The sequence below is a fragment of the Apteryx rowi genome, unplaced genomic scaffold, assembly GCF_003343035.1.
Source record: "Apteryx rowi isolate R43461 unplaced genomic scaffold, aptRow1 scaffold_695, whole genome shotgun sequence".
NCBI classification, from domain to species: Eukaryota; Metazoa; Chordata; class Aves; order Apterygiformes; family Apterygidae; genus Apteryx; species Apteryx rowi.
This window is the reverse complement of record NW_020450977.1, coordinates 68,112-93,537: the sequence shown is the minus strand read 5'-3', so window position 1 is coordinate 93,537 and position 25,426 is coordinate 68,112. Positions and strand designations below refer to the sequence as shown.

The following is a 25,426-nucleotide window of genomic DNA, read 5'->3' as shown; positions in this document are numbered from 1 at the left end:
ACTCAATACCTCTTAGACCTTGGTTTCTAGATGCAAGTTTGATATATCTAGATCCTTGCAAACATGAAGTACACATGATATATGCCGTTTCAGTATCAAATTATGCCTAGTGCTAGTTTGGTTGTTGTGAAGGAGCCAGATACCTTCATTCTAGGAAGGTAAGTGAAAGTAAACACCGATTGCTAATTCTTTACTGACTTACAGACTGTAAGTCTAGCATACAGGTGTGAGTCAAAATTTTGTTACTCAGCTACCTTCTACTGTTCCAGAAGGAAGGTGTGATTTGGTACTTTTTTGTTAGTGAGAAACTTTCATATCTTTGCTATGCATCTTTTGTAGAGTTTATAATCATAACACGTGGATAGAGAATCTATGAGTGGAAAAAAAACACACTACTATGCCAAGATAGAAAAGATTTTGTGTAATTTATGGAGCCAATATGTGTATGGTAAAAGATAATCAATCCTTTGATTTTTATTATTTTTTTTATTAAAGTTATAATACTATAAGTGCCAAATACTTCTAGTTACAACTTCCACAGTGTGCAGGAATCTTAAATACATCTATGCTTCTGTTATTTACATTTCTTTCATAACCATGACTTCTGTGGAAAAGGAAATGAAATCAGCTTTTTGTTGAAGGCTGAATCTAGTTTAAAAGTAGTCATTAAAAGTTACAGAAATTTAATTTACAGTTGTATGAAAATAAAAATTCAGGCTGGTGCTTTAAAGGAAGGATTGAAACTCAGTTTGAAACTGTATTTCTGTATTTTCTCTCTTCTCCTAAGTCTGGCACAATGCTACATAATACAAAGTGATACCTAGACAGTAATGTGCAAGTCTCCATTATTTTATCCTCAGTGAATTAAAAAAAAAAAAAATTGGCTGTTTTAGAAAGGCTTTACTGTCTCATTAGAAAGCTGCAAATTAAGATTCCATTTTATGTTTAGCTATATCTTTCCATTGGGTAGGTAGGGTAATAAGCAGAATATTTTCCAAGAAGTTTGAATATTGCATGAGTTGGTCTTATGAAATCAGAAAATTGCTGTGGGTATGGTCTTGATGGTTTCACTATCTTTCATAAAACACTTTAGTCAGTCGTGTATCTTGCTAATTTTCTGCCACTTTGTCAAGCACAAACAGAGGGGCAAGAATTCTGTTTCTGTTTGTTTCCACGATGCAACCATTTAACACCATTTCATCCAAAATGACGTGCACTCTGTCCAAATTGAACATTATCTAGAAACATTTCAAGTTAAGTATATTTTGAACAGCATGAAGATAATTCAGAGAAAATCTTAGCCATCTTAGTCCTTGTCTTTCTTTGATTAAAATTTCTAAATTCTAGTTTGTTTGGCTGTTTGTTTTACTAGCACTAACAGACAGTTCAGCTGATCTGTTTTCTCCTGGCCACAGCGATGTCTAAAATTTCTAGTAGAGAAGATAAAGCACCAACAATGTTGCATCCTGGAAGATTATCATATGGTAGTAAAAGAAAGGTAAACTTGAACTTAGATATGGATGGTTAATTTACTATCATCTGGTACTATTTACTGCTTGAATATAAAATACTGTTATCAAGGGACAACAAACTTGAATGTGAAGATGCAAATATAATGCATTTCTTCTAAATAAAATTGTTGGTCATTTGTCGGCAAATTACTAAAATCTCATTCTTATATGTAATTTTTCTTACCCTAAGTTACTGATCGTATATATTTGACCTGCTTGAAAATAGCGAATCAGCTGATATGAAAGAGCTGATGCATTAATCTAATAATAAATCTCATAAAGGAGAGTAAAAGTAAATAAATGGTTAATTTACTTTGGGTAAAGATGACTGGCTCGGACTCTTCTTTTAAAATGTCATATTAGACATGCTGCCTGTCTTATGTTAAAAGCTGTAGAGTACCTATGCCAAGTTCCTCCTCAGCCTGGGGAGTTCCAAATCCACATTTCTCAGTAGGCAAGTTTAGCTGGGATGGTGGCAACTGCATCTGCTGCCTTCTATCTAAGATTGTTCTGCTGGATGTAAAATTGAGTAYGATGCTTTAGCCTAGTGATGAAGGAAGCCGAAGTTTTTGCCCCTATCTTGGTGACTGCTTCTGCTGCAATATATTAAAGCAACAAGAGGGGTATAAAATATCCCATATCAGCCTTGTCTGTTGCCTGATGGGTAAGGCACTCTTCTAGGAGATGAGAAGTATAGTTTGAACTTGTTCAGGCTGAAGTGTGGAGCGAAGGTGAACTTGTATCTTCAAATTAATGGACAAAGAATTCAGCTAGTAGGGTGCTACACAAGATACCATTTGCCATGAGTTCTCTGGGCTGAACTCAGGGCTGCTAGATGCGTGTGCAGTGGGGTAAGCAGCTGTATAAGATTTAGCTGCTCCAATAAATGTGTTTTGCTTGGCCAAGAGCAAATATGTCTAGGTATGTGTGACAGCAGAATTTAAGCCCCAAACTAACTTTACTAGTTAAAATTAAGTAAAGAAGAGAAGGGTCTTTGGTATGTACACAATTCATCAGAGAGTTTCCACTTTGCTGGCCTAAACCTATGCATCTAGTTCTAAGTAAGTTGCATTTTAAATACCAGACTGCTTTCTGAATTTGGCCATAGGCCTAAATTGCTTCTAAAAATCAGATTCAGGCCCTCCAATACTGGTGAACAGCATTGTCCTAAAAGCTATAATAATGGCAGTTTCTGTGGTTATAGAGACAGAAGTAGCTCTTTTACTTTGCTTGGCAGATTAAAGACTTAAGACAAAATTCTTCTAATATTACACTTTTCAAGTAAATCACAGTCTTTACAGAACTATTTTTTAAACCGAGATGTTAGAGGCTTTTCTATTATAGTAATGTGAGAATTTTTAGAAAGACACTTCTATTCCTATTTAGTTGAGCGATGACACAGTGCTCTATAATAGGCAAGCGGATGTGTTACCAAAGTTAGATAACCTTCTGTTCAGGTTTCAACAAGTTTAAAAACCAGCAGGAGTGGCTTTATCCTTCTGCAGTCTGCCAACCTAAGTGATTCACAGTGCTACAGTTCCCACAGAGGAGCAGCAAGACTGCTTTCCTCTGCCCCTCCAGGCTTTCCTCTCCCTTCAAGAATTCAGAGATTCTAAAACTTACAAGATTGCTGCCTTATCACTGTTTCTAGTTGTTACAAACTAGCACTCCAGCCTTATTTTCCTGCATCACCTTGTTTGAGAAAACACTTTGAACATTTGACTGCTCTTTGCCCTGTTGCATTCCCTAAAGAGCTGGTATCATATCTAAAGAAAACTGCACACACATCATTAGGTATCCTGTGGCTGTTCCACTCAACCCAGTATGGTTAAATGAGATGTCACTTTATTTTAGGACCATTCCAGTTTATTTCAAAATTGACCTACTGTTACAGGAAATTTAGTGGTGTGATTTCTCTGTCCATCTGTAACCCGTTAATCTTGCACTGCCCAGCCATCTTTCTGGAAGCAATGATTTCACCTGCAGCTTGAATGTGGATACTAACTCACCATTCTGGAAAGATCTYTCATCTTAATTTTGGAAAGTCTCAAAGGATTGTTAACCCTCTCCCCTGAACCAAACATCCTTGTTCAGTTCCGTTCCCACCTCACTTTCCCATGCTGTTCTTGGTAAACATTCAGACTTGCACAGTGAGCAATCTTGGCTCTTTTTCTCCTCCTCTAAGTCTTGTGACTGTCCTCTACTGTTGCATCCTGTCATAAAACACCACTTAGCCATGCAAGTCTGAATGCCCTGCCCAGTGAGGGTCATCTGTCTCTGATCCTCAGCAAGATTCATTCTCCCCATCTGTCACATGTTTGGCAAGTAACCCCAAATTTCAGGGTTTAAAGTCCTGAAGTCATAGATCCACACCCAGCTGAAGAGCAGCAGATCAAACCAGTCAGAGCAACTGGCAAGAGGAGGAAAAACTATATATATATATATATATATGTATGTATGGTGTGTGCACTGACATGTACACTGCCCCGAGCTCTCATTAAAGGTTCTGCTTCCAGTAAGAATCCTGCCTGCCTGGCTGCCACTAGGGGACTTTCCTTAGATCTGTGCAGTCAGAGGTTAACAGGCATTTTTTAAACAAGTATGCAGAAGAAAACTTATATTCATCTTTGCATCTCTATAAATGCATTACTCATAAGGCTCAGCTTCTGCATAGGCTGAAAATTTACTATATTCTTTGGCTTATGGATTTCAACCAATGCTATTCTGGCTGTGTACCTGGCACCTACGGAAACTGATATTTAAACCTTATGCTGGTGTTTAGTGACCTAAGGAGCTGCCCCTATTAAGGAAATAGTGATGCTTTTCTACTCTCACAAATAGGTTTTACAGCATGCACACACAAAAAGGAGCTAAAGATGATACACTGTCTTGTGTCTCCTTCCCTGAAACATCATATAGGCAGATAGTTGAGAGGGGTGGAGAAGGAAGAGAGCAGGAAAGGAGTAAAAAGGCATATTCAAGACTTGTGACATACACCTTCTTCATATAGGGACATTTTAAGATATTGCAGGGTTTTCTAGGTGAGTAATTAAGGGTGTGTACAGGCTTAAGAGATGATAAGGTGCAGCCAACACTTTGTGATCAGGCAACACACCCAAGAGTACAAACAAAAGCTCTGGGGATTACAGCATGACTGAAGTGGCAGATGGTTTGTTACTGAATATACAGTCATTGCAAAACTTTGATTGCCATCCTGGTCGTAAATCTTCAACTAAAGGTTAGCTTTGCTGCTTTTTTTTTTTATCCACACTTAAGAAACCTCATGTATTCTGACTTTACTAACATTTGCTTTAAAGTAACTTCTAGCCTATCTAATGGCAGGCTAATTTTAATCACTGAAACCCATTTAATGCTTTCTGAGTGTTTTTTCCTCAAACAACTATGCTAACATTAAATAGGGGACAAATGGTACCTTCAAATTCTGTGATATTCTAGGTTATCTACTATATCTACTAGCCCCTACTTTGGAGGCAGCCAGTGGCTCCTGCTCTGGTAACTTTTGTGGTTACAGTCTTGCTGAAAATTTGAAGGCTGGCTGATTCACCTTATGTGAGTACCTCTCTTCCTACATCACAGTCCTAGAGGGAAACTTTTCCCTTAGTGAACAAGCAGTTTTAAACTAATCCTATAGGTTTCCATTTTATCCTCTTATTTTACAGTACAAATTGAAGTGTATCCTTATAAACTCTCAGTATAAATTTATCATTTGATTTTCTCATCATTACTTAAATGTGCCATATTCTGAAAGTGTTATCCCACGGGGGATAGAATACAATGACTCACAGAAGTATTTCCTGTACCAAAGCCTTTTATCTGAGAAGAGGAAGAATAAACTAGTTGCAATGGGATGTAATTTTTTTTAGATCAAGACAACACTCTTCAAATGCTTGGTTCTAGAGAACTCTGTCTTCCTCCACCCCTCCCACAACGGGAACATACATATTTGTTTCTTCCATAAACTAATAATGTGTCTTCGAGGGACCTTTACTTCACCAGTTCAAGCTATAGAAAAGTCAACTTTTAGTGATTTTAGGAACTCCCACACTTAGCAGTATATTGTTCCCTACAAAGCTGCTGTGATAACACCTTAATTTTTATAATCTTTTTTTGTCATAATCACTCCAAGAAAGTGGGTCCTACACTACCCAAGCTGTGGTTTTAGAGCTACATAAAATTCCACCTACTACTTGATCTACAAAAGCTCATCAAGCGATATTAACACACTAGGAAGCAAGATTGCCAGAACAGTTTTAGTACTTATTCATTCAACTGGCCCAACAACACGATTAAATACTTACAGTTGGTACCCTCAAGTATTTGACTGACTTACTTCCAGAATGAAAGTGGACATCTTGTATAATGGCCAGATGCTTTACAATCCACACATAAAAGCACCATTAAAAACCATGGCTCCTCAGGAGTTAAAGTAGTTACTTCATTGTAGTTACTGTGTTCGACTGTGTAGTATGCATAAGATGATAATCTTGCAATCTCTCATGCATTCTTCAGTCACGCATGCACACACCCATATGTACACATATATCTTATGTATGAATCTGTTGGGCAAGATTCAGATTGGATCTAGTCTGTGTTTTGTGCCCTAGGGCCTCTTTGTGATAGCTGATTCCAGACTCAGGCCAGGATGTAAGCTAGGATGCAGGTGGCTTGGGTGAATGAAGGTGTTGGGACTTAAATGCAAGCTTGAGTCCCACATTAACAAGCAGCTGCATTAGGAGGTTGGGAATGTTTTAAAAATCAGTGGACATGCTGCTTTAGCATGGGTTCCAGGAATAATTCAATAGTGTGACATTAAAAACTTTTAGATTTAACTGTGGTTTGCTCTGAATGGGTGAATACCCTGAATGTGATTATGCTCTATTTTTTATGTTTTTGGATTTCATATAGATTCTTACTATAATTTTCATGTTAGTAAATATTATTTTCAATATAAAATAGCTGCTATCACTTTTAAAATAAACTTCATGTGGATCTATACACAAAAATAGTATCACAGAGATAGGAAATGATGACAATCGCCAGCCAGATACTCAGTATACAAAGATTCTGTAAATAATGCTTGGTGTTTGCTGTTACGACACTCAGATTGTACTTCCTCCATCAGATATTATGCATCCAAGCTAATTATACTGAATGTAAGAGTTAGCTAAGACTATTTGGCAAAGGAGATGGTTTAATCCCAGGTGGGGATATTATCTTACACTTTATGAAAGGCATATTGACGGATTATTGTTTGCACTGCATTAACAGCTAAGACACTTGTAGTCCAGATCCTATACTGTTCTTCTGGACCTGTTTATCTGCTATTCAAGCTGTTGTCAAAAATAAATATAATTCTGAACAGCCCACCTCATCACTATGACTCTACTTTACATTTAATGTTGAGGATGTCTCTCTTCACTTGAACTATTTTGCATATCCTCTCAGCCTATGAAAAGTTATTTTTCCTAAATGAGAGAATAATTTTGTTACACATAACACACAGAAGTAAAATGTTTTAAAACTGCTCCTAAAATGTATCATGTAAAAAAGTGCACTTCTGAATGGAAAAAATATGTACATTATATATATTGAGGAGGGCCATATCACCCATGAAGTTTTCCAAATTTGGCACAATTGAGACTTGAGAACCTTCTTTCAGGTTGTTATTATTAAATAAGATAGTGATGTACATTCCTACTTTCCAAATACTTATTTTCACATTCTCGTGCAGATGTGAACCATGTAGAAGCTGACTTTCTACAGGGAGTCACTCAGACACAGCACTGCAACAGTCTCTAGTGTTAGTGTTAGCACATACTGCTACAACTTCTCTAAACAATGCAAACTAGCAGCGTATGCAGAAGCTTGGGAGATGGGCAGAGGCTTCTCTCAGCCATTAAGTGGGCTACTAGTGATCTTGTGGATGTGCACATGCAAGCATATAACTAAAGAAAATTCCTCTCAGTATGAAACCGATGACCAGAGGCAGGCAGAATTTAGAATCATCAATACTCAAAACAAACTAAGATTAAAAAAAAACATTGTGTAAATGCATACTCGAAGTACTCTATATGGAAACATAAGGGGCCATTTTTATGTATAATAACTGCATATGACAGGTTAGTCTCTAATTCAGCAAAGCTTTTAGACAGGTACATAGTTCTAATCCTTAACTACAATAACTGAATATAAAAATGTAGTTATACAGTCATTCAGAGACTTTAAGAGTCCCTTCATGCTGAAATTTCATTATTGCTCTTTTATACTGTAAGTAAGCTTAGGAGTCTTATATCAATACAGCATTTCTTACATTTCAGGAAAGAAACACTGTGTGTGTGTGTGTGTGTGTGTGTGTGTGTGTATAAATAAATAAATAAATAAATAAGTTCAGTAAATGAGCCAGAGTTCTAGCATGTATATAAAAAGGAAGGATTAAAATACTTATGCGAGCAAAATTAATTAGATCATTCCATTTTGCTTTTTTCAGTAAAGAAGCGAGAATGATTACAGAATGTTTCTATATTTTCCGTATATATTAATTCTTAAATAAGGTAATTAAAATTATTTTTAAGTATGTGATTCCAGACTGACAACTGTATTTCAGGTGTATTACTGAAACCCTTTGTACCAGCAGAACCTCACATAACCAACTACATTTATAGTCATAAAACTATAAAAACTAGAAAACTGCTGATCTACAGACAGAAGGCAGTGGAAATTTGGGACTGGAAAAACTGAGGAAGAAGAAGAAGATTGAAGGACTAGGATTAGGTATCTGCTGTGAGAGAAGGGTCTTTGCACTACAGTACATTCTCCTACCTCACTTTTCTTTGCATTTTAGTATTCAGTATTGTATTTTATTTATTTATTAATTGTGTTTAAGTATTTAGGATTGTATTTTAGCACTTACCATTTGTTTGTATTTGGTTTTATTTCAGTTTTGATTATACTTTAGCTAATAACCTTTAGATAGTACATGTGAAAATATGGCTGTATAGGGAAAAAAAAAATCAGATGTATCTGTGGCAATGGCTGTTTTCCTAAATTTCTTCCTCCTGAGCTTCTCTCTCTTTCCTCTCTGTTTTCTGACACAGATAAGTAAAATTCACCTAAACTTTCATAAAGCAAGATCCAAGTGAAAACCTAATCTTGCAATGATGCTGCCACTCTACTATTTGGACCAAGACACAGATATAATATTCACTTCTTATTATTGTAGTTTATTTCAATGTCTATTTTATTGTAAACTTAAAGAAAAAATGTAAAATCCTGAAGTAATCCTCATTTAAGCCTGAAAGTTCCCCATAAATATAACTATTCATGTCTAGATGTTGGTGTTATGTAGTTCTCTGAAAGCACATTCTCCCTGTCTTACTTTAAATGATACCAGGTTAATCTTAATGGCTGAAGATTTAAGCAGGAGACCCTCATGAATATCAGCCACATTTTCTAATGGGTGCCGAAATATTGCTACTTACTCCAGGCGCAAAATTTGTGAAACCATGACTCTGCATGTTCTTGACCGTTTGACACTCAGCACTATGAAGACAGTATGAACTGGTACACCAAAAATAAATAGATGGATTTCTGATATTGAAAAGGATACATCTAATTCACTCTGAAAGAAAAAGAAACAGACAACCATTAGTTACAGTTTGATCTTTCACCTCATAGTCATTAAACATGACACATTACTCCCTTTAGAGRATAAAGAAAGTCTTCAAAATACAGATGTAAAATTTCAGAGCTATTCAGTTTTCTGTTTTGGACTGCACAGTTCCATGTTCTAAACTGTAAGCCTCCTTTGCCTTTGATGGGTCATCTGCCTCCATAACAAAAGACAACATTCTGAAATTTTTACTTAAAAAAACCACTGAGATCACCCACGGGTAACATTTTGAATATATGCAGCGCTATCTGAATGAGCAGGTAGAAAAACAGCCTAAAACAGTAGCACTAATCATGCCAACTCCAGCCCTATGTTCTCACTTCTTTCTTCTGCAAAAACAGGATGTTAATGCCAGCTTTACAATTTCTATAAAAATGTAGTTAAATATTTTGCTGCATATCACTTCAACAGCAAAATCTAGATATTGTATATGCCCATGGCTGTGGTAGCCAGGGCAAGGCAGGGCCCTAGGAGAGGACAGGCCTTGGACCCCTAACACTTTTTAACTATTGCTCCAGCCCAAGCAACACAATTTCCATTGTCATCATTTCCCTTCTATTCTTGGCCTGGATCTACCCCAAGTTTTAGCCACTTAACTGAAGTGTCCGAGTTAGAAGCCCTTGTGTTCTCTCTACAGTCGACAGAAGAGAGAGGTATCTCCAACAGCTGCCTCACGAGACATGACTCACTTTCTAGAGATCCTCATCTGTCTTCACTGACCATAATGGGAGCATAGGATGACCAGACTTCTAGCTTAGGTGCCTCAGTTAAATATCTAAATTTAGAAACGCTTAATCACAGCCTCAGTGATTAAGATCCTGCACAGTCAGGGTGGAGCTTTCCTAATCTCTGCTTAAAGACAGATGCCTGTTCCCACAGAACTTCTTTATCTGCTGCTGAAGGAATTTAGGAATTTTGCCACTATGGATTCTATTTACAGTCTAACTCTGGATTTTTTGGGAGAGTTTCCACTTATAAAATTACTAATGCTACTATGGTCTAACGATGCTCTGAACAGGTGGTTCTAGTCTGCAGGCCTCTACTGAGTGATCTTGCCCATCCTTCAATTAAAAATTTTTTATCCATCACAAAAATTACACTTCAAGAGCCTGATCAATTTGAACTTACTTAATATTAAAAGGAAGTTGAAAATGGTGGAGTATATATTCTGAACAGTATGCAGAGTTCTCTCTGGGTAGCTATGACGAAAATGAAGGGGACTCATAATTAAATCTCAGAGGCAACTTTGAAAACTTGCCCCTAATTCTGTGAATGTTTGTTTTGATATCTGAATTCAAGCTCTGTAAACTTGATTAGATAAAAACAGCTTACGCGAGAATGTTTAAAACTCACAAAACTAAAAATACAGAGATGACAAAATGTCTCTCTAGAGCAGGACAGATATTCTTTTCCTTCCCACAGTTTTGTTTCTGTTATCATCATAATTTGGGATTCTGCTAAAATTCTGCAAAGTCTAATCATTTATCCATAACAGTATAGACCTAATACTTTTTTGGTCTGTGGTTTCTACCAGAAACCCCAGCTAGAATGATAGCCCTGTTATTCAGTGTTCTGCTATTTATTGTGTATATATGCCATTAAAAATAGAACCATGGAATGGTATGAGATCTCTTTAACCACTCCCCTTTTCAGTTCTCCTAGTTTTGAATCCTAACTGCTATGAATAATACCAAAATCTCTGTTATGATGAATTCAGCAAATTTCTAACAACTATCAATGTATGGATTACATACATAGTCAAGAAATGACACATACTGGGTTTAGACACATAAGAACTGCATCTATTTTTCTTCTATCTCAACTGAAGAGAAAAAAATTGAGAAATGGCTGGCAGCTATTAGCCCAGTTAGATAAATAAGATGCTAGCAAATTTTACTGTGCGTTCTTGCGCTGCAAGGATCAAATTCCATTCCTCATTATCACTGCTTATGTTGTGACTGCAATCCTAATTCTGAATTTAGTACAATAAGAAAGTGATATACTCAGTACCAACCAATTTTCAATAGGAAGGCACAGTGTTAGTTGAGATAATAGCCTAAAGCATATGCCAGGCATTCAAATGGTGAGGGGGTTAGATGACCTTATCAAGCATGCCCTTGAACTCACGCAGAAGTTCTGCCATCTCTGCTTTTCCCCTTATGTCTGCTGTAGCACTAGTATTGGGAAATCAATGTTACAAACCCTGCATACTGATCACTTGTATGTATAATTACCACTGCAATACCCTCAAGCTGATGGACTCTGGGAGAAATTCTATCCAGTCCTCTTTTATAAGAAGGATATCTAACACATTTCAATACAGCCAAACTGAAACTCTGCCTAAATATGACTTCAGCCAGATTTTTCTAACAAGATCTTTACAAATCCTATATTAAACAGCACTGGAACAATATTTAATAGCACAAGCTCTATCCAGGATTATAATGCTGCATTTTCAAACTTTGTAAAAACAAACAAAAAATCTCCCACCTGAAAGAAGAGCATCATTTTAACTGGAGGCATGTCTGATGTTGAATTCTTAACTAAATGGCTGTTTATATAACAGCTGTTTTATCAGAGCTCCACTGTTATGTGACAATAATTTGGGGAGAACAAGTACAGATTAGTTGTTGAGGTTTCATTTGTTCCATCCTTCTAAACTTGTTCAGCATGAGTGATGTCAGATCCCTGTTTAATGCTTTTACCATCTTTATCATGAATGAAGTGTATTTGGGGATGTAATGCTAAGAAATGTAAAGGAAAAATCTGAAGTAGAAAATGCCACTGGCTACTTCTAGAGTAGATGACCCAAAGAACCCCCTGAGTATAAGCATATAAAAAACACCATTTTCTAGCAAAAATATTTCTGGTATTCCTTGTCTGATGATTTATAATCCATGCGTGCTTTAACTTCTCTGAAAAGAAGTTTGAAAAATCTCCTGATACTGCTTTGTTACAGTTATAATATTCATACTAAAGTTCTCAAAATTCTGCATGAATATAAAATGTTTTTTTCCCCTTGATTTATTCCCTGAAGCAACTAAAGCTTTGAAAGAGAATAAATGCTTTGTAACAGATTCAATGTCTCACTCACCACTCTGCTGAAGTATTTGTCCAAAACCTCCACAAAATTATGAATTAGCTCATATACTGCCATCTCATTCTGAAATTAAATTAAAAACAAGTGAATATTAAATGAATGGATAGAAGATGAGATAGTATTATTTGCATTATTTTAATTTGTGATGTRTGTAAATTAGAAAATAATAACAAGTACTACAATAAAGTGCACAAACTCAGGTTATCATTGCAAGAGGAGGTGTGATTACCCGGTATCTGAGGTACCAAGAGCAGGGAGAGCTCAGGAGCATAAGCTTCAGGACAGGACAGCCACATGAGTAAGCACTGCAGTCCCTACAGGATTTGTTTCGCTTGGGCTGCTGCCATTCCATTGCATCCCTTCTACTGTCACCAGTGTTAGCTAGATAAAGACAGCTAACTAGGCTATGCCTACCCATGCTGAAGCTGCATCTGCCAGCTGCAAGAGTCACACTGTGAACTGCTGCAGCAGTGTGGATAGGTTATTTTTGCATGGTATACCAAAGCCAAAAGAATTTGCTCTGAATTGCATGCCTTTATAACCCTGACTTGAAGATACTGTGAGAGTCGCCAGCTATCTTCCTCACAGCCCCGTTACGGTCTCTGGTAGTAAGCTTTAAATTCATTTCTGAGAACTGGGAATCAATGTAAATACTTCAGGCTCAGCCTGAAGTCATGAAATAACAGTACTTGTCAATTTTCACTCAGATACCTCTTCTTTTTTTTTATACAAGAAATTGTCATCTTTCCAGCTGACAGTATGGGAATTCCTTCTTCGGCCAATGAGGTTAAGAACAGCGAGCAGTTCAGAAGTCACTGCAGATGAGACAACTGATATGGCTGTAGCGTTAACGTTTGTTGAGAAGCCCCACCTCCATTAATCAAACATAAGCTTAGAAAGCAGAATCAGTATAAGGCTTGTGAAGACTGTCTCATGATAACAGAGTTCAGTCTACTACAATAGAATGAAGTCAGACATACTGCATTTTCTTTTACACCTCTTTTTATTTAATAGCAATAAAAACAATTGTGCAATGACTCCTTGAAATTCTCTAACTGATATTGCAAAATTCCATAGTGGAAAGACTGAGTTCTTGCCTGTGAGTAATACAAACTTATATTTCAAGAGTTTATATAATTTCTTACCTCTGTCTCATTGATTCCAACGACTACAAAAAGGGCTGCATACTGTCGGTAGACCAGCTTAAAGTCCTTATACTCAATGAAAGAGCACTAGGCAGAAGCAAAAATAGTCAAACATAGTATTTTCCATTTAAGCTTAATGCATTATTAAACACATAGTGCTCAAAGGGTTGAAACCTTCATTTACACTGTAAGGCCTACAAAGGGCAATAGGTTTCCCAAGATCCCACAAACTATTTTGACTTGAAGGAAATCTAACAGCATATTTACCTATTACATAGGACTTTTCATCTGCTAATCTTAAAACACTTTTCATATGCAAGAATGAGGATATACAGAACTGAAGTAATTTGTTCAGGGTTATAACACAAGAGTTTCCCCTAAATCTTCAAATGGCAACACTTCCAAAAGAGACAACCTGAAGCTCATTTTCAGATTTAAAAAATGATAAATATTTTTATATAAATGCTAGAGTATTGGACTTCCAGACCCAGGGGGAAAACCCACATGTATTTCACAATAGGGCAGAAGCCAGTAGATGGTGCTGTTATCCATTGCTTTGTAAGTACCCTTTTTTAAATGCAACATTTTGTTCAGTCCTTGAAATGGCACTATACTGACGCTTCTTTCGGTGAAGTTTCTGTTTAAAGAAGCTCTTGAAAGCAGTATTGGGGAGGTTAATTTCTTTAGCCAGTGTCAATTCTGTGAACTCAAGTACTTTGTAGGAACTGGTATTTTTACAGAGGTTTTCTAGAATAAAGTATGTGATGACCACTGTTCAAGAACACACGTAGTTAATGAAAAATAAAGAARCTGACTTCAGCAAAACAAACCCCAAAAACCCAGTCAGATTCCAAGTCACAGATTTCTCTTCAAATGCAAACCAATGTGCTTGACAATTCTGCTGAGTTTGGTACTCTTCTTAAAGAACCAAATACACAAGCCATGAAAACCTAACTTTCCTTTAAGAAAATTTTCAACTTTTGTGTTTTCTGACTTTCTTGCACAAAGTATGAATTTTCCTTTAAAATCAAAATGCCTAAAAGAAGGCCTAAAAAAATGCGTTTTAAAAAAATCCTACATTTTAGATCATAATTTCATGATTTGAGATCCTCTCTCATAAGTTTTTAACTCAGAGCTGCCAATACTATATTTATTACTTTCTGGCAAAGAAGCAATAATATCTATCTACAGATCACTGCCAGACAGGTAATAACAGGATAAAAGAAATTCTTCCTGGACTTCTGGGCTCCTTTGAAGAAACACATAACTCTATAAACCTCAGAAAAACTTATTTATTCAACACAGAGTAACAGATCATGTGAGTAAACACATAATCTAGAAATACAGTTTTTCTCTTCATGGGTACAAATGAAGTAATGGCCTGCAGTGGAAGCTGACATGTTTTCTTTTCAGAATTATTTACATAAAAGGTGTGAGATGCTAATGTTTTGTAACCTGGTTTAAAATAAAATGGCTAGAGAAAAAAAATACAATAACTTACCTGATCCTTTGAACGGGAGAGACAGTTTTTGATTACTTCAGCTTCCAGCATTGTCCGTTTATGAATTTCCACATGCTCATAATATCTAGAGAGTCTCGTCTGACCTTGTTTGTTTACCATAAGAAAAAATTTTATCATTTCTTGTTAATCTCAGCAGTATTTTTGAGTATAGGGTGCAGTAATTAAGAGTATTTCTGTGGAGGGAGGGAAAAAAAAAGAAAAGTATACATAGGAGTTATAAAAGATTCCTAAAAGCTGGCCAGCACAAATTCACATATGTTTCAGACTGAGCTTATTGCTAGAACATAGACCATAGAACACAGAAAAAACCCTCTGACCTTTCCACACGCATTCTACAAGTAGAACTCCAATGGCTTTTCATACAAATAATCACAAACTATGCAATAAATTACCCTTCATATTATCGGGCAATTTCATTTCTATGTAGAACGCTGTGATTTGGGGCGGGGGGGGGGGGAGGTCTAACGATTTCTTCTTCAAAATCATAAATCTACTCACGATGTTACTCTAGCGTGCTAACTGGCTTGAGTACATCTTATTAGAAATTTACCCAATACCAAAACATAAGATTAACACAGCAGGCATTTGCTCATAAAAGCAAAATTTGTCAGGTTTTTTCATTTTTGGTGACCAAAAACTGTTTTCTCCAGTCTACTTTCCCATATTGAAGGTAAAGGTAGGTTCTGCACTTGATGAAAAGTAAGTGTGGCTCTTAGCTAATCAGAAATCTGTTCATGTTAATTACTCAAAACAGCTTAATCTCAGGCTAAATTAATATTAATCCACACAATGCCATTGAAATATAGTTGTATAAGGTAAGTATGCTATATACAATGTACAATGAAAAAGGCTATTAAAGAGAGCACAGCATATATCAGAATCTGCTTGCTAAACAACTGAAATCTTTCATGTTTTGAAAAGTGTGCAAAAAAGTTAAACTGCAGAATATATTTTTTTTTAAATAAAAGTTCTGGATTATTTTCTTTAATGCCAGAAACCAGTCACCGTAATGTTTTCCATCTGTCTCTCCATTTGGATCACAGACTTATTGGCCCATATGCTCTTGAGGTTTATGCACTGGAAATACAGCAACTACTGCAAAAGCCATTTCTTTATTCCTACTCTGAAAGTTTGTTCCTTGCCTGGTGCTTTACCAAGGTATAATGCAAATATTCTCCCCTAAGATCTGACAGCTCCTGTAAGAAAGTAAAAACTGAACAAAACATGTCAGGAAACCACAGAACAATATGGTATAGTTCTTTGTGTAAAAACAATATATCTTAATGCAGAAAAGCATTTCTGCATTAAGGGAAAACATACAAAGAACAGAATTGGTCAGAAGTCAGCAGCTTCATAGATACTTAAACATACATTTATTTTTTATAACTAGGCAAGTTGCATAGTATGAGGCAGCACCTATAAAGAACTTGGACAAACTTACATACTATTTATGGGTGATAGTTTCATGACAGTGATACAAAGAATTCCAATATATCACAATACCACTAAGTACCATTAAGTATTGCTTACTTGTGATTAATACTGGTCAGTTAATTATTTTCTGAAAGAAAAGCCACTTCTATTATCGTCACCTGTATCTCAAGAAAGTGATCCCATTATCCTCAGTATATGGTGATTTACTCCATACACAAAAAAGTTTACATTTCTATACTAAATGCATCTTCACTAATTAGACCTGATACTTAGAATTCACTTCTTAACTAAATGAAGATTGATGATTTATGTATATAGTGTTATCTACAGCCTCAGAAGTATTGCCAGTAAGATACCTGAAGCCACATTAAAATTGCAACTTTAGGAGCTGAAGAACTGAAAAAATATTAATTTGAGTTTTTGCCAAATATATCTCCTATAAGAGTAAATAAGTAGAAGATGTCATTGGGGCATTTCTTATCCTTAAGAAAGTACCATATGATCTAAACAGTTTAAAAATACATGTGGGTGGGGGAGAAATCACACAGCAAATCACAAAAACAGGTTCACACAGACTTATTTCAGAAAAGCATCCTGGAAGGAAATACAACTCTTCAAAACAGGTAACATTATATCTGAAATGGGCAGAGGATGAGTATATATATTTTCTCCATTAAATCTGTGCAAGTCTTCCAAGTGGAGGAAAATATCAGAGGTTGTCCTCTAACAGGGAGAACTCTCCCCTCCCATTATCCTGCATCTGCAGGAAAACCTGTCTGTTGTTCCGTTAATTTCTCTTTCATCTGCTCCTGTCTGCGGGCACCTCCAGGGAAAGGGAGTCCCGAAGAGGAATCAATACAAATCACAACACAATCTATTTGGAATGAGGACAGTCTAACAGCTTTCTCACCTTCTGTAAACACTGTAAGGTCTCTTTATGTTGAGGACACAAATGTACATTTGTTGATTCACTCAGACAGAATAGTCATGAACAACAGTAAATACTGCTGAAAAAACTGTTGTGGTGAACACAGCTTGTTGACTGCACCCTGCACTTCAGAACCACTGGAGTTGGTTCTCTGAGAACTAGGTAATCAGGACAGAAAAAGGACCTGGAGGGATATTTATTAAGGGATCTTCACTGTCCGATGGCAGCTTAGGCGTACATTTGTGATGAAATGGGAATCTGTATGATCTTTTCCGCATTTTATGTGTGGTTATTTTTTCCTGTTCTATTTTGTATTTCTGCTTGAAGTTATAGAGTTGCAATAAGAAGAGACGTCTTACTATTTTGAGGAATGAAGAACAAAAGGTAGAACAGTGAGACGAACGAGTCATTTTCGGATGCAAAGCTTCCAAAAAGTAGTGATAACAAGGAGTGACTCCTTCCAGACCAGAATGAGGTACTCTCCCCGAGACCAACCTTGTGAGCAAAAGAAACCTAAACCCTGAAAGGTCCTAGGAAAAGGGTAGCAGTCTGAAAGAGGACCAACCTAAGAAATGCTGCCCATTGTTTTTAATGAAAAACTAGCAAGCTAAGAGACCAAGAGCGTGTTGTTCCTCCCAACTGCAAATTGCGTCTGTCTGAGCAACAAAGATAATGAGAAAGACATACACATTTTTTCTTTTTTATTTCTTAGGTTTCTGCTTCGTCTTTGTGTTTGGTACTGCTGACATATGAATTAATAGTCCTTTGTTTTGAGCAAGTTGGTTCTAAGCTATTTTAATAATTTAGTCATGTGTGGTACTCAGGAGCGTAACCAAAGTCCTGCTCTCAGAAAGCACGCAAGTTACAAAATTCCATCGGAGAAGAGTAAAAGCCTGAGGCGTAACATGTCAGAGGATATCCAAGTGAGACCTGAGACAGGGAGGGCAGTAAAACAACTACCCTAGCAGCACTGACAGAGTTGTTGCATTCTGAGTCACCAGTAAAGCAGTATCTCACAGAAAATAGATGAAGAATCGATACATGTGGATCCCAGTGCAAAGATTGGCCCCTAATCCTAATTATTCCCTTATTAACCTAATCTTTCTACATGGTTAATCCTTTTCTAATGTTATGACTATTTTATCTGTATGTATTCTTTTGAATGCCCTAGATTGTTTTACACATGAAAATATTATGGACCAGAATTCCTTTTTAATTCTTACAAATTCTCTTACCAGAATAGATATAAAAAAATGAACCATGCTGTAATAGAGGTAGAACCATAGTAGAATTGGAATGTATAATCTGTAATTTATGTGGCAAGCGTTATTTACAACACTAGAACAGGTGATTAACATACAAAATGGAGATGTCCACTGGTATCACTAATCATTGATGTAAGTACTTTCCCACCAGGTCAAAAGATAGCTTCCAAAATTACATCCATAAATTTTGCTCACACAAATGGCAGTACAAGCACACATTTCTGTGCAGAAATACCRGAATAAATTCTCTGATTTGCATGTATAAATAAAAAAAAGATTCCAAAAAGCATGCAAGCATAGTTTTGGAAGCTGCCTTTGAGAATTACACCAGTGTTAAAAATAAAAATATTTTCAGTTTTTTATTTCCTTTAAAAATAATTCTGAAAAACTCTCCTGTAGAAACAAAAGCCTATGCTTGCACAATTTAGGCAAAAAAAATAAATTATTGAGCTTTGTTTCTTTCAGCAAAGCTTATTTCTCCTCCTTTCATCTTTGCTTACAGATAGAATGTGTTAAAATGAATTTTCCATATATAAAATGTAAAGAGATCTGTGAAGTGTAGTAAACAAACAAAAAGCATATCTATGCATGATGGGTCTCCCATTCCTCCACAAAACTCTCTGTATTTTAGAAGCTACCCTTTATGATCAATAATCAGTCTCTATTTATGAAGACAGTTGTATTTCCTGTTACAATTCTTACGTGCTTTTCTGTGTCCCGCACATACCTGCATGTGTACATGCATATTCATACAAATGCAACATGAATTACTGTTTTTATGCATACAGAATCAAAAGGTTCAAGGGTGCTAGTGCAAGATACACGCCTTTCATATCTCTGCCATTATTTTACTCATTTTAGTAATGAAAAGACATTACTATCTGAAGGCTGTTTGTCAGAAATGAATAGGCATTCTCATTCCAGGTCACTGGACAACTATCTGCATCACAAATGGGCTTAGGAACAGAGGACTGGAAGGGACTATCCAGATCCTGATGGACTGTCAAGTCCAGCTCTCCCAGTCACAGGCAACCACGCATTAGAAATTTTGTCCAGAATAGCCTACAGCATTCTTCCCCACCTATGAAACACCTACAAAACTGTATGACAAAATGAAGACTCCCAAGAAGCAAAAATCAAAAGCCTCAAAAAAAAAAAAAAGAGGAATGTATTACATGTAGAGAACAGGGCATCAGTAAAAGACATAAAAATGTCTTAAAATTGCAAACTTTCCTTCAAAATGAATTACCTTTCTGAACGAGTAGCTCTCTCCTTTATTTCCTTTGCAAGAAATCTGTTCTGTAAGCATAATTTGGCATACATATCTACTACAGTGTAACTACTGTAATTTAAATATATCTTGTCACACTGTGTTTGAGATCCTACCCTCTTTAAAGTAGCTCTTGAAGATAAACATCTAGGAGAGGAACTGGTACTGTGGTTGGCTTGTGTGACTCACAGTGTAGACTGATAGACTATGCAATCTCTGATGAGTTACAATACAATGGCTTTAACTCATTCTAAACCAGCAAACAGGCTGAAGACTAAGGACCCTGGCTCATGAAGAGATATGCTTCTTGATTTTACTGCCCCCAAGCAGGCTCATCCTCCCCTGCCTGTACAGATAGCTAGAGTGTTTGTGAAACATTTACCTAACAGCTGTATTTCAAGACAAATATAAATCTGTCTGGTTTACTTCAGAATGACGAGAAACTGATGGTTCAGGAACTGCTTCCAGGACATGCCAGCTTGGTAGGCAGCAGTAACCTCATGAGACACCTCAGTGAGAGCTGTCCCTGTTTGTGAGTCACACCCCCAAACCAGTATCTGACAAGACAGTGGTGGAGACCTCTTAGAGAGGCAAAGCCTGCAATACCTGTTCTGTAGATAAAAAGGTCTTACATCTCCAATGTGGCCAACCCAGCAAATTCCACATGCAGTAAGCTCAATAAAACATAATTTTAAGTACTCCCCCAGTAGATACAAACACTTGACGTTACCTTATTTTGTCAGAGATTCCACCAATATTCATACATACTCTGATACATAGATTATTAACAAAAAACAAACAAACAAACAAAAACCAGACAACCTGAGTCTGAGACTTACATCTGGTATTACAGCTGTCATTCCAATTAGATTTCTGTCTACTGTAGAGGTAAAACCACTCTAGTCAATGTCCAAAGGTCTAGAAGAATTTTAGTTACTGTGCTATAACAAAGTTTTGCAACAATTTAGGGATCTCACTTAAAACGTAAGAGATTAAATCTAACAAGAAATGAATGACTTCTTTTTTACAAATCTGCTTCTCCAAGAATTGAAACTGAATGTTAGATAGAACTATAAGCCCATAACTTACTGCATTGTTCAGCTCAACACAAGGGTATAAATGCACATTGCACTGTTTTTCCGGATGCAGAACTGTGTTTTAATTTATGTGTGTACTAAATGTAGGACAAAATGGGTTAAACTGGAAATAGAAGTGAAGAGAAAGAAAAAAGTCTAACTGGTAGAGGCACAAGCAGGTGACAGCATGGGAACAGGTATTTTTGACATACACATTAGTCTATTAAGCTATCTGGCTATGCACTTATTGTAAAAAGATATGTAACAAATGAAGACAGCTCATGTAATCAATACTCTTACTCTTCCTATTTTTGKTCTGCCCATGGACAAGGCTTTTAAGAACAATCACATACAGTGTTATTACTTTTTATCAGTAATAGTACTTGTTTTTGTATGATAGATCTTGTTACTGTACAAAACATAGTTCATCTGAAGATGAAACACTGTCTATGTTGCTTTAAAAGAAATCACTGTGTTCAACTCCAGGATCAAGCATTTTAAAAAACGCAACCTTATTATTCCAGGGAAGTCAAGGAGGAAGGAAAGAGTAAAAAAGTTTTCCTTTGCTGCTTAGTTGTCAAAATCTTGGCTGAATATAGTAACAGAATGAAATTGCAGTAACTCCTGTATATTCAGGAACAGGGAATGTCTTAAGATTGTAACTGAAAAAGGCTAAATTTGTTGAGAAGTATTCACTTTTGGTAATGATTCAATACTGTCCTTGGACAATGAAAAAAATCTGCTGATGTGGAAAGGAGTTGAATTTAGATAGGCTAATCTGTGTGGAATCAGGAAGACTGCAGGATTAAATTTTAGTAGGAAATGATTCAGTGGAAAAGACAGCTAGGAATGGGTAAAACAACTGAAATATCAGAATGTACCCGAGGAGAGATTAGTAGAGAAACACCAATACTTGATGAGACAAGTAGTATTTATTTTTCAGTAATTAATACAATTCTAGATCTATCTAGAGTGAGCCTTGTTTAGGAAACTATCCGTATTCTTACTGAATGAGTACAGTACATAGACATTTGCAAGAGAGGCAAAATAAAATCCATCTTACTTAAAATGGGTGACCTGCAAGTCATTTCAAATAGGAGGTGATAAATGACTTATAAATACTGCATTTCAGAGTAATAATTTGTAACCAAAATAATTTGACCTTATCTGTACTACAGCAATCAATGGAGCATTTGCTATCACTGATAAAGCTAACCAGGTGAAACAAACAAGTAGCGCCTTGAAAAAATCTCCCTTTTCTCCTAGTCTTTTCCACATGAGGAAAGGAGACATGCACTTTCCCTCCCATCAAGGGACACAGAAAAACATTACACAAATCCCTCATCACTCAGTGAGATACTTCAAAAATGACCATTCATTAAAAACGATCAGGCAACCTCCCCAGACGTACCACGAATTTAAGAAACCTATTCGAAAGTTCCCTACTTGTGAGGTAAATTAAATGTACCATTAAATTACACTGAATTTTAAGGACTTAAACTCTTCAGCCTCCCATGTGCTTTTCTGCACATCAGTCTGAACAGCGGAGCAGTGCGCCGGCAGGCCCGGCCAGGCCCTCGGGCCCGCCGTGCCAAGGCCCTACCACCACCCGGCTCCCCCAGGCTGCCAGTAAATACCTGCTCAGAAAAGCAAAACGGCATCTTGGGCCTCGCACACCCAGCTTTATTTCTTATAAAATAAAAGCGATGAGCTAAGGCCCACAGCATAGCTAATGGCCAAAACGAGAATTATTTCTACAAACTCTTCTAATTACTTTTTAAACTCCCCGAGTACGGAGCTTCCAACATTTGGCGGGGCTGCGTCCCGGCATGACGTTACTGCCAAAACTTAGGCAAACGCGACTTTCACAGCCTTCCTGCAATCCCGCTGCTGCCGTCGCTGCTCGGGGGAGAGCGGGGACAGCGAAGAGCGGCGGCGCGGCCGCTCCCCGGGCACAGCGGCCGCCAGCCCGGGCACCATCTTAACCCGCGCCGCGCCGCGCCGCGCGGGGCGGCCTGAGGGGGCATAGGAGGCAAACAAGGGCCACTGCCCGAGTGACTACTCTTGGCAGCGTGTCACCGGCTAAGCCCTGGGCGCGACCTGTCCCGCGGTGCGGAGCGAGGGGCAGGAGCCGCCTCCGCGCCCTCAGAAGGGAGCGGCGCCGCCGCCGCCCCGCTCCCACCTCAGCGCGCTCCCCCGCCCCCCGGGCACGGCGCTTACCTCCCTGGCAGGCGTCCGCGCATGCGCCCGCACAGCACAACGGCCGTGCCCGGCCGCGAGAGGGAAGACGGGCGAGCGAGGGAAACGGCTTCCCGGCATCCCCCGCGCGCCGCCCCGCTCCCCCCCGCCCGGCCGCAGGTGGGTGGGCCGATGGCTCGGCGGCTGTAATGGCGGCTGGTGGCGGCTCGGCGCTGCTCTGACACCCGGATACTGCTCGGCGCGGCCCCCTCCGCCCGCTCCCGGCCCGCCCCCCCCCTCCCCGCCCCAGCCAGCTCCGCTCCCCCCTCCCTGGCCCCTGCTCCAGGCCCCCGCCGCGGGACGAGGAGGAGGGCTCCCCGCAGACAATGGACGAGCACCCCGGAGCCGGAGGAGGCGGTGGGATGGCGGCCGCCCCGAGGCCGCAGCAGCCGCCGCCGCAGGCGGGGGGGAACATGAACCTGCAGTCGGGTGGGGGCTGCGTGGGGGCCGGCGGAGGAGGAGGAGGAGGGCAACAGCAGCAGCCGCAGGGCCCCGCGGCCCCGGCGGGCCAGGAGGCGGCGGGCCCCGCCGAGCTGTCCCGGCCCCAGCACTACACCATCCCGGGGATCCTGCACTACATCCAGCACGAGTGGGCCCGCTTCGAGATGGAGAGGGCGCACTGGGAGGTGGAGCGGGCCGAGCTGCAGGTACGGGGGCGAGGGCGGGCTCTGCGGGAAGTGAGGCGCGGGCGCCGGGGGCCGGGCCGCGCTGCGCTCGGCGTGCGGGAGCAGAGCCGCCGCGGGGAGCGGAGCCTGTCGGGGCCCGGCGGCCGGGGCGGCCGTGAGAGGGCCCCTCGGCTCGGGGCGGTACCTGGGCGAGGTCCGGCGGGCGAAGCGGCGTCGCCGGTCGGCCGGGCTGGCGGAGGCGCAGCCCCTCACGGCCTGAGCGGGGTTCCTTTCCCTGGGGCAGCCATTTTGGTTTTTAGCATGGCGCCCGCCTGCGCCCCGGCCCCAGCGGCGGCCGCTGCTCCGCAGGCCTCGCCCGCGCTCGCCTTGCCGGGCGCGGGGGATGCCGAGCCCAGGGCGGGCGGCCGCTGCCTGGGCGCGGGCCTGCGGCACCTGCTCCCCGCCCGCCCGGGGCTGATCGAGGCGCCGCGACGGCTGCGGGCGGCTCCCGGAGCACAATGTCTCGGGGGCTCCCCGGGCCGGCGGCCGCCGCGGCCCTGCGTGCGGGTCACGGAGAGCAAGAGCCCCCGGGCCTGGCGAGGCTGCAGCCTCCCTGACGCCCAGCGAGCGCTGCTTGGCAGAGAGAGGGGGTTGTGAAGAGTGCCTGCTGCCCGGGGAGGCCGAAGACTAGAAAAGCGTTTCTAGGTATATCTCACGTAAAGGGGTTTCCCAGGCATCGAGGTCTGGGGCAGGTTGAACACATCCTCTCTCTGTTTTTCCCGCTTCTTGAGAGATTTCACATCAGAGAAACAAACTGCTGAAGAACAGTGAGGCGCTGATAGGTCTGGAGCACGATCGTTTTAATGTACATGACAGTACAGACTTGATGTCAGGAACAGAAATTKAACAGCCCTGTAGGAGACAGGGAAAGTGTTTGATTACCAGTATAGATCACTTCCAAGTAATGTTTGCTTTGACTAATAGAAGGGGTACCTCAACTAATTTCTTTTGCACATGAAAATGAAACTGTGTGTAGACTATTACATATTTATATGCAAATTACAAAATCTACTGAATTTGAGGTATCCATATATGAATGAATGGGTGAGTCATTATTGCTTTATAGGACAAAACCATAGGCAATGATAGCCAACAAACTTTGTTGCTTTCAAGTAATTTTTTGTGATTTATGTGTTGAGTGAATGTTTACTGTGTTGAAGCAGCATTCCATCAAATTGCACTGTAATTAGAGTCTTTAATAGCATGTTGCAACAGCAGCCAACTTTTGTGATGTATATACTTTCAGATTTCAGAACTGAGAACTATACCTGAGCCTGGGCAATTCTTTCAGGACTTCTCAGCTCTATAATAATCATGTAATTTGCACTGTTTTTATTATAGCTACAATTAAGAAAGGATCCAAAAAAACAAATGAACAAATGGAAAGGCTTCACTATTTACTTCATTTACTGCCTTACTATTTTAAGCGTTGTGACACAGTTGTTTCTAAAATCAGTTTGGTGCATATTGGTGGGCATTTTCAGTAGAGAACAGTTGGCTATTTCTCTTGTTTTCTCAGCAGTATAGTACTATGTTTATAAATAAGTTGCCTAGTGGGCATTCATTAGCAAAGAAAATCATC

General features: G+C 39.3%; 2 protein-coding genes across 7 annotated transcripts in view; one reads left to right on the top strand and one right to left on the bottom strand.

Annotated features, from left to right (window-relative positions):
- Positions 1-406: 406 nt before the first annotated feature.
- On the bottom strand, positions 407-24,101 carry AP4S1 (adaptor related protein complex 4 subunit sigma 1). 2 transcript variants are annotated; one of them, XM_026086470.1, is made up of 6 exons: positions 23,990-24,101; positions 14,948-15,141; positions 13,447-13,533; positions 12,296-12,364; positions 9,139-9,150; positions 407-1,238 (listed from the first exon to the last, which is right to left on the bottom strand). In XM_026086470.1, exons 2-6 carry the CDS (start codon positions 15,083-15,085, stop codon positions 1,110-1,112), a joined length of 435 nt encoding a protein of 144 aa, XP_025942255.1. In that variant the 5' UTR covers positions 15,086-15,141; positions 23,990-24,101; the 3' UTR covers positions 407-1,109. The 2 variants fall into 2 exon arrangements, with proteins under 2 accessions (XP_025942255.1, XP_025942254.1); XM_026086469.1 differs by lacking the exon at positions 23,990-24,101 and adding an exon at positions 23,162-23,250.
- STRN3 (striatin 3) overlaps positions 23,316-25,426 on the top strand; it is a 67,108-nt gene continuing 64,997 nt past the window's right edge. For all 5 annotated transcript variants that reach the window (XM_026086467.1, XM_026086466.1, XM_026086465.1 and 2 more), the window contains exon 1: positions 23,316-23,826. In XM_026086467.1, coding sequence (XP_025942252.1) covers positions 23,506-23,826 — 321 coding nt within the window. In that variant the 5' untranslated portion in view covers positions 23,316-23,505. The remainder of the gene's footprint in view (positions 23,827-25,426) is intronic.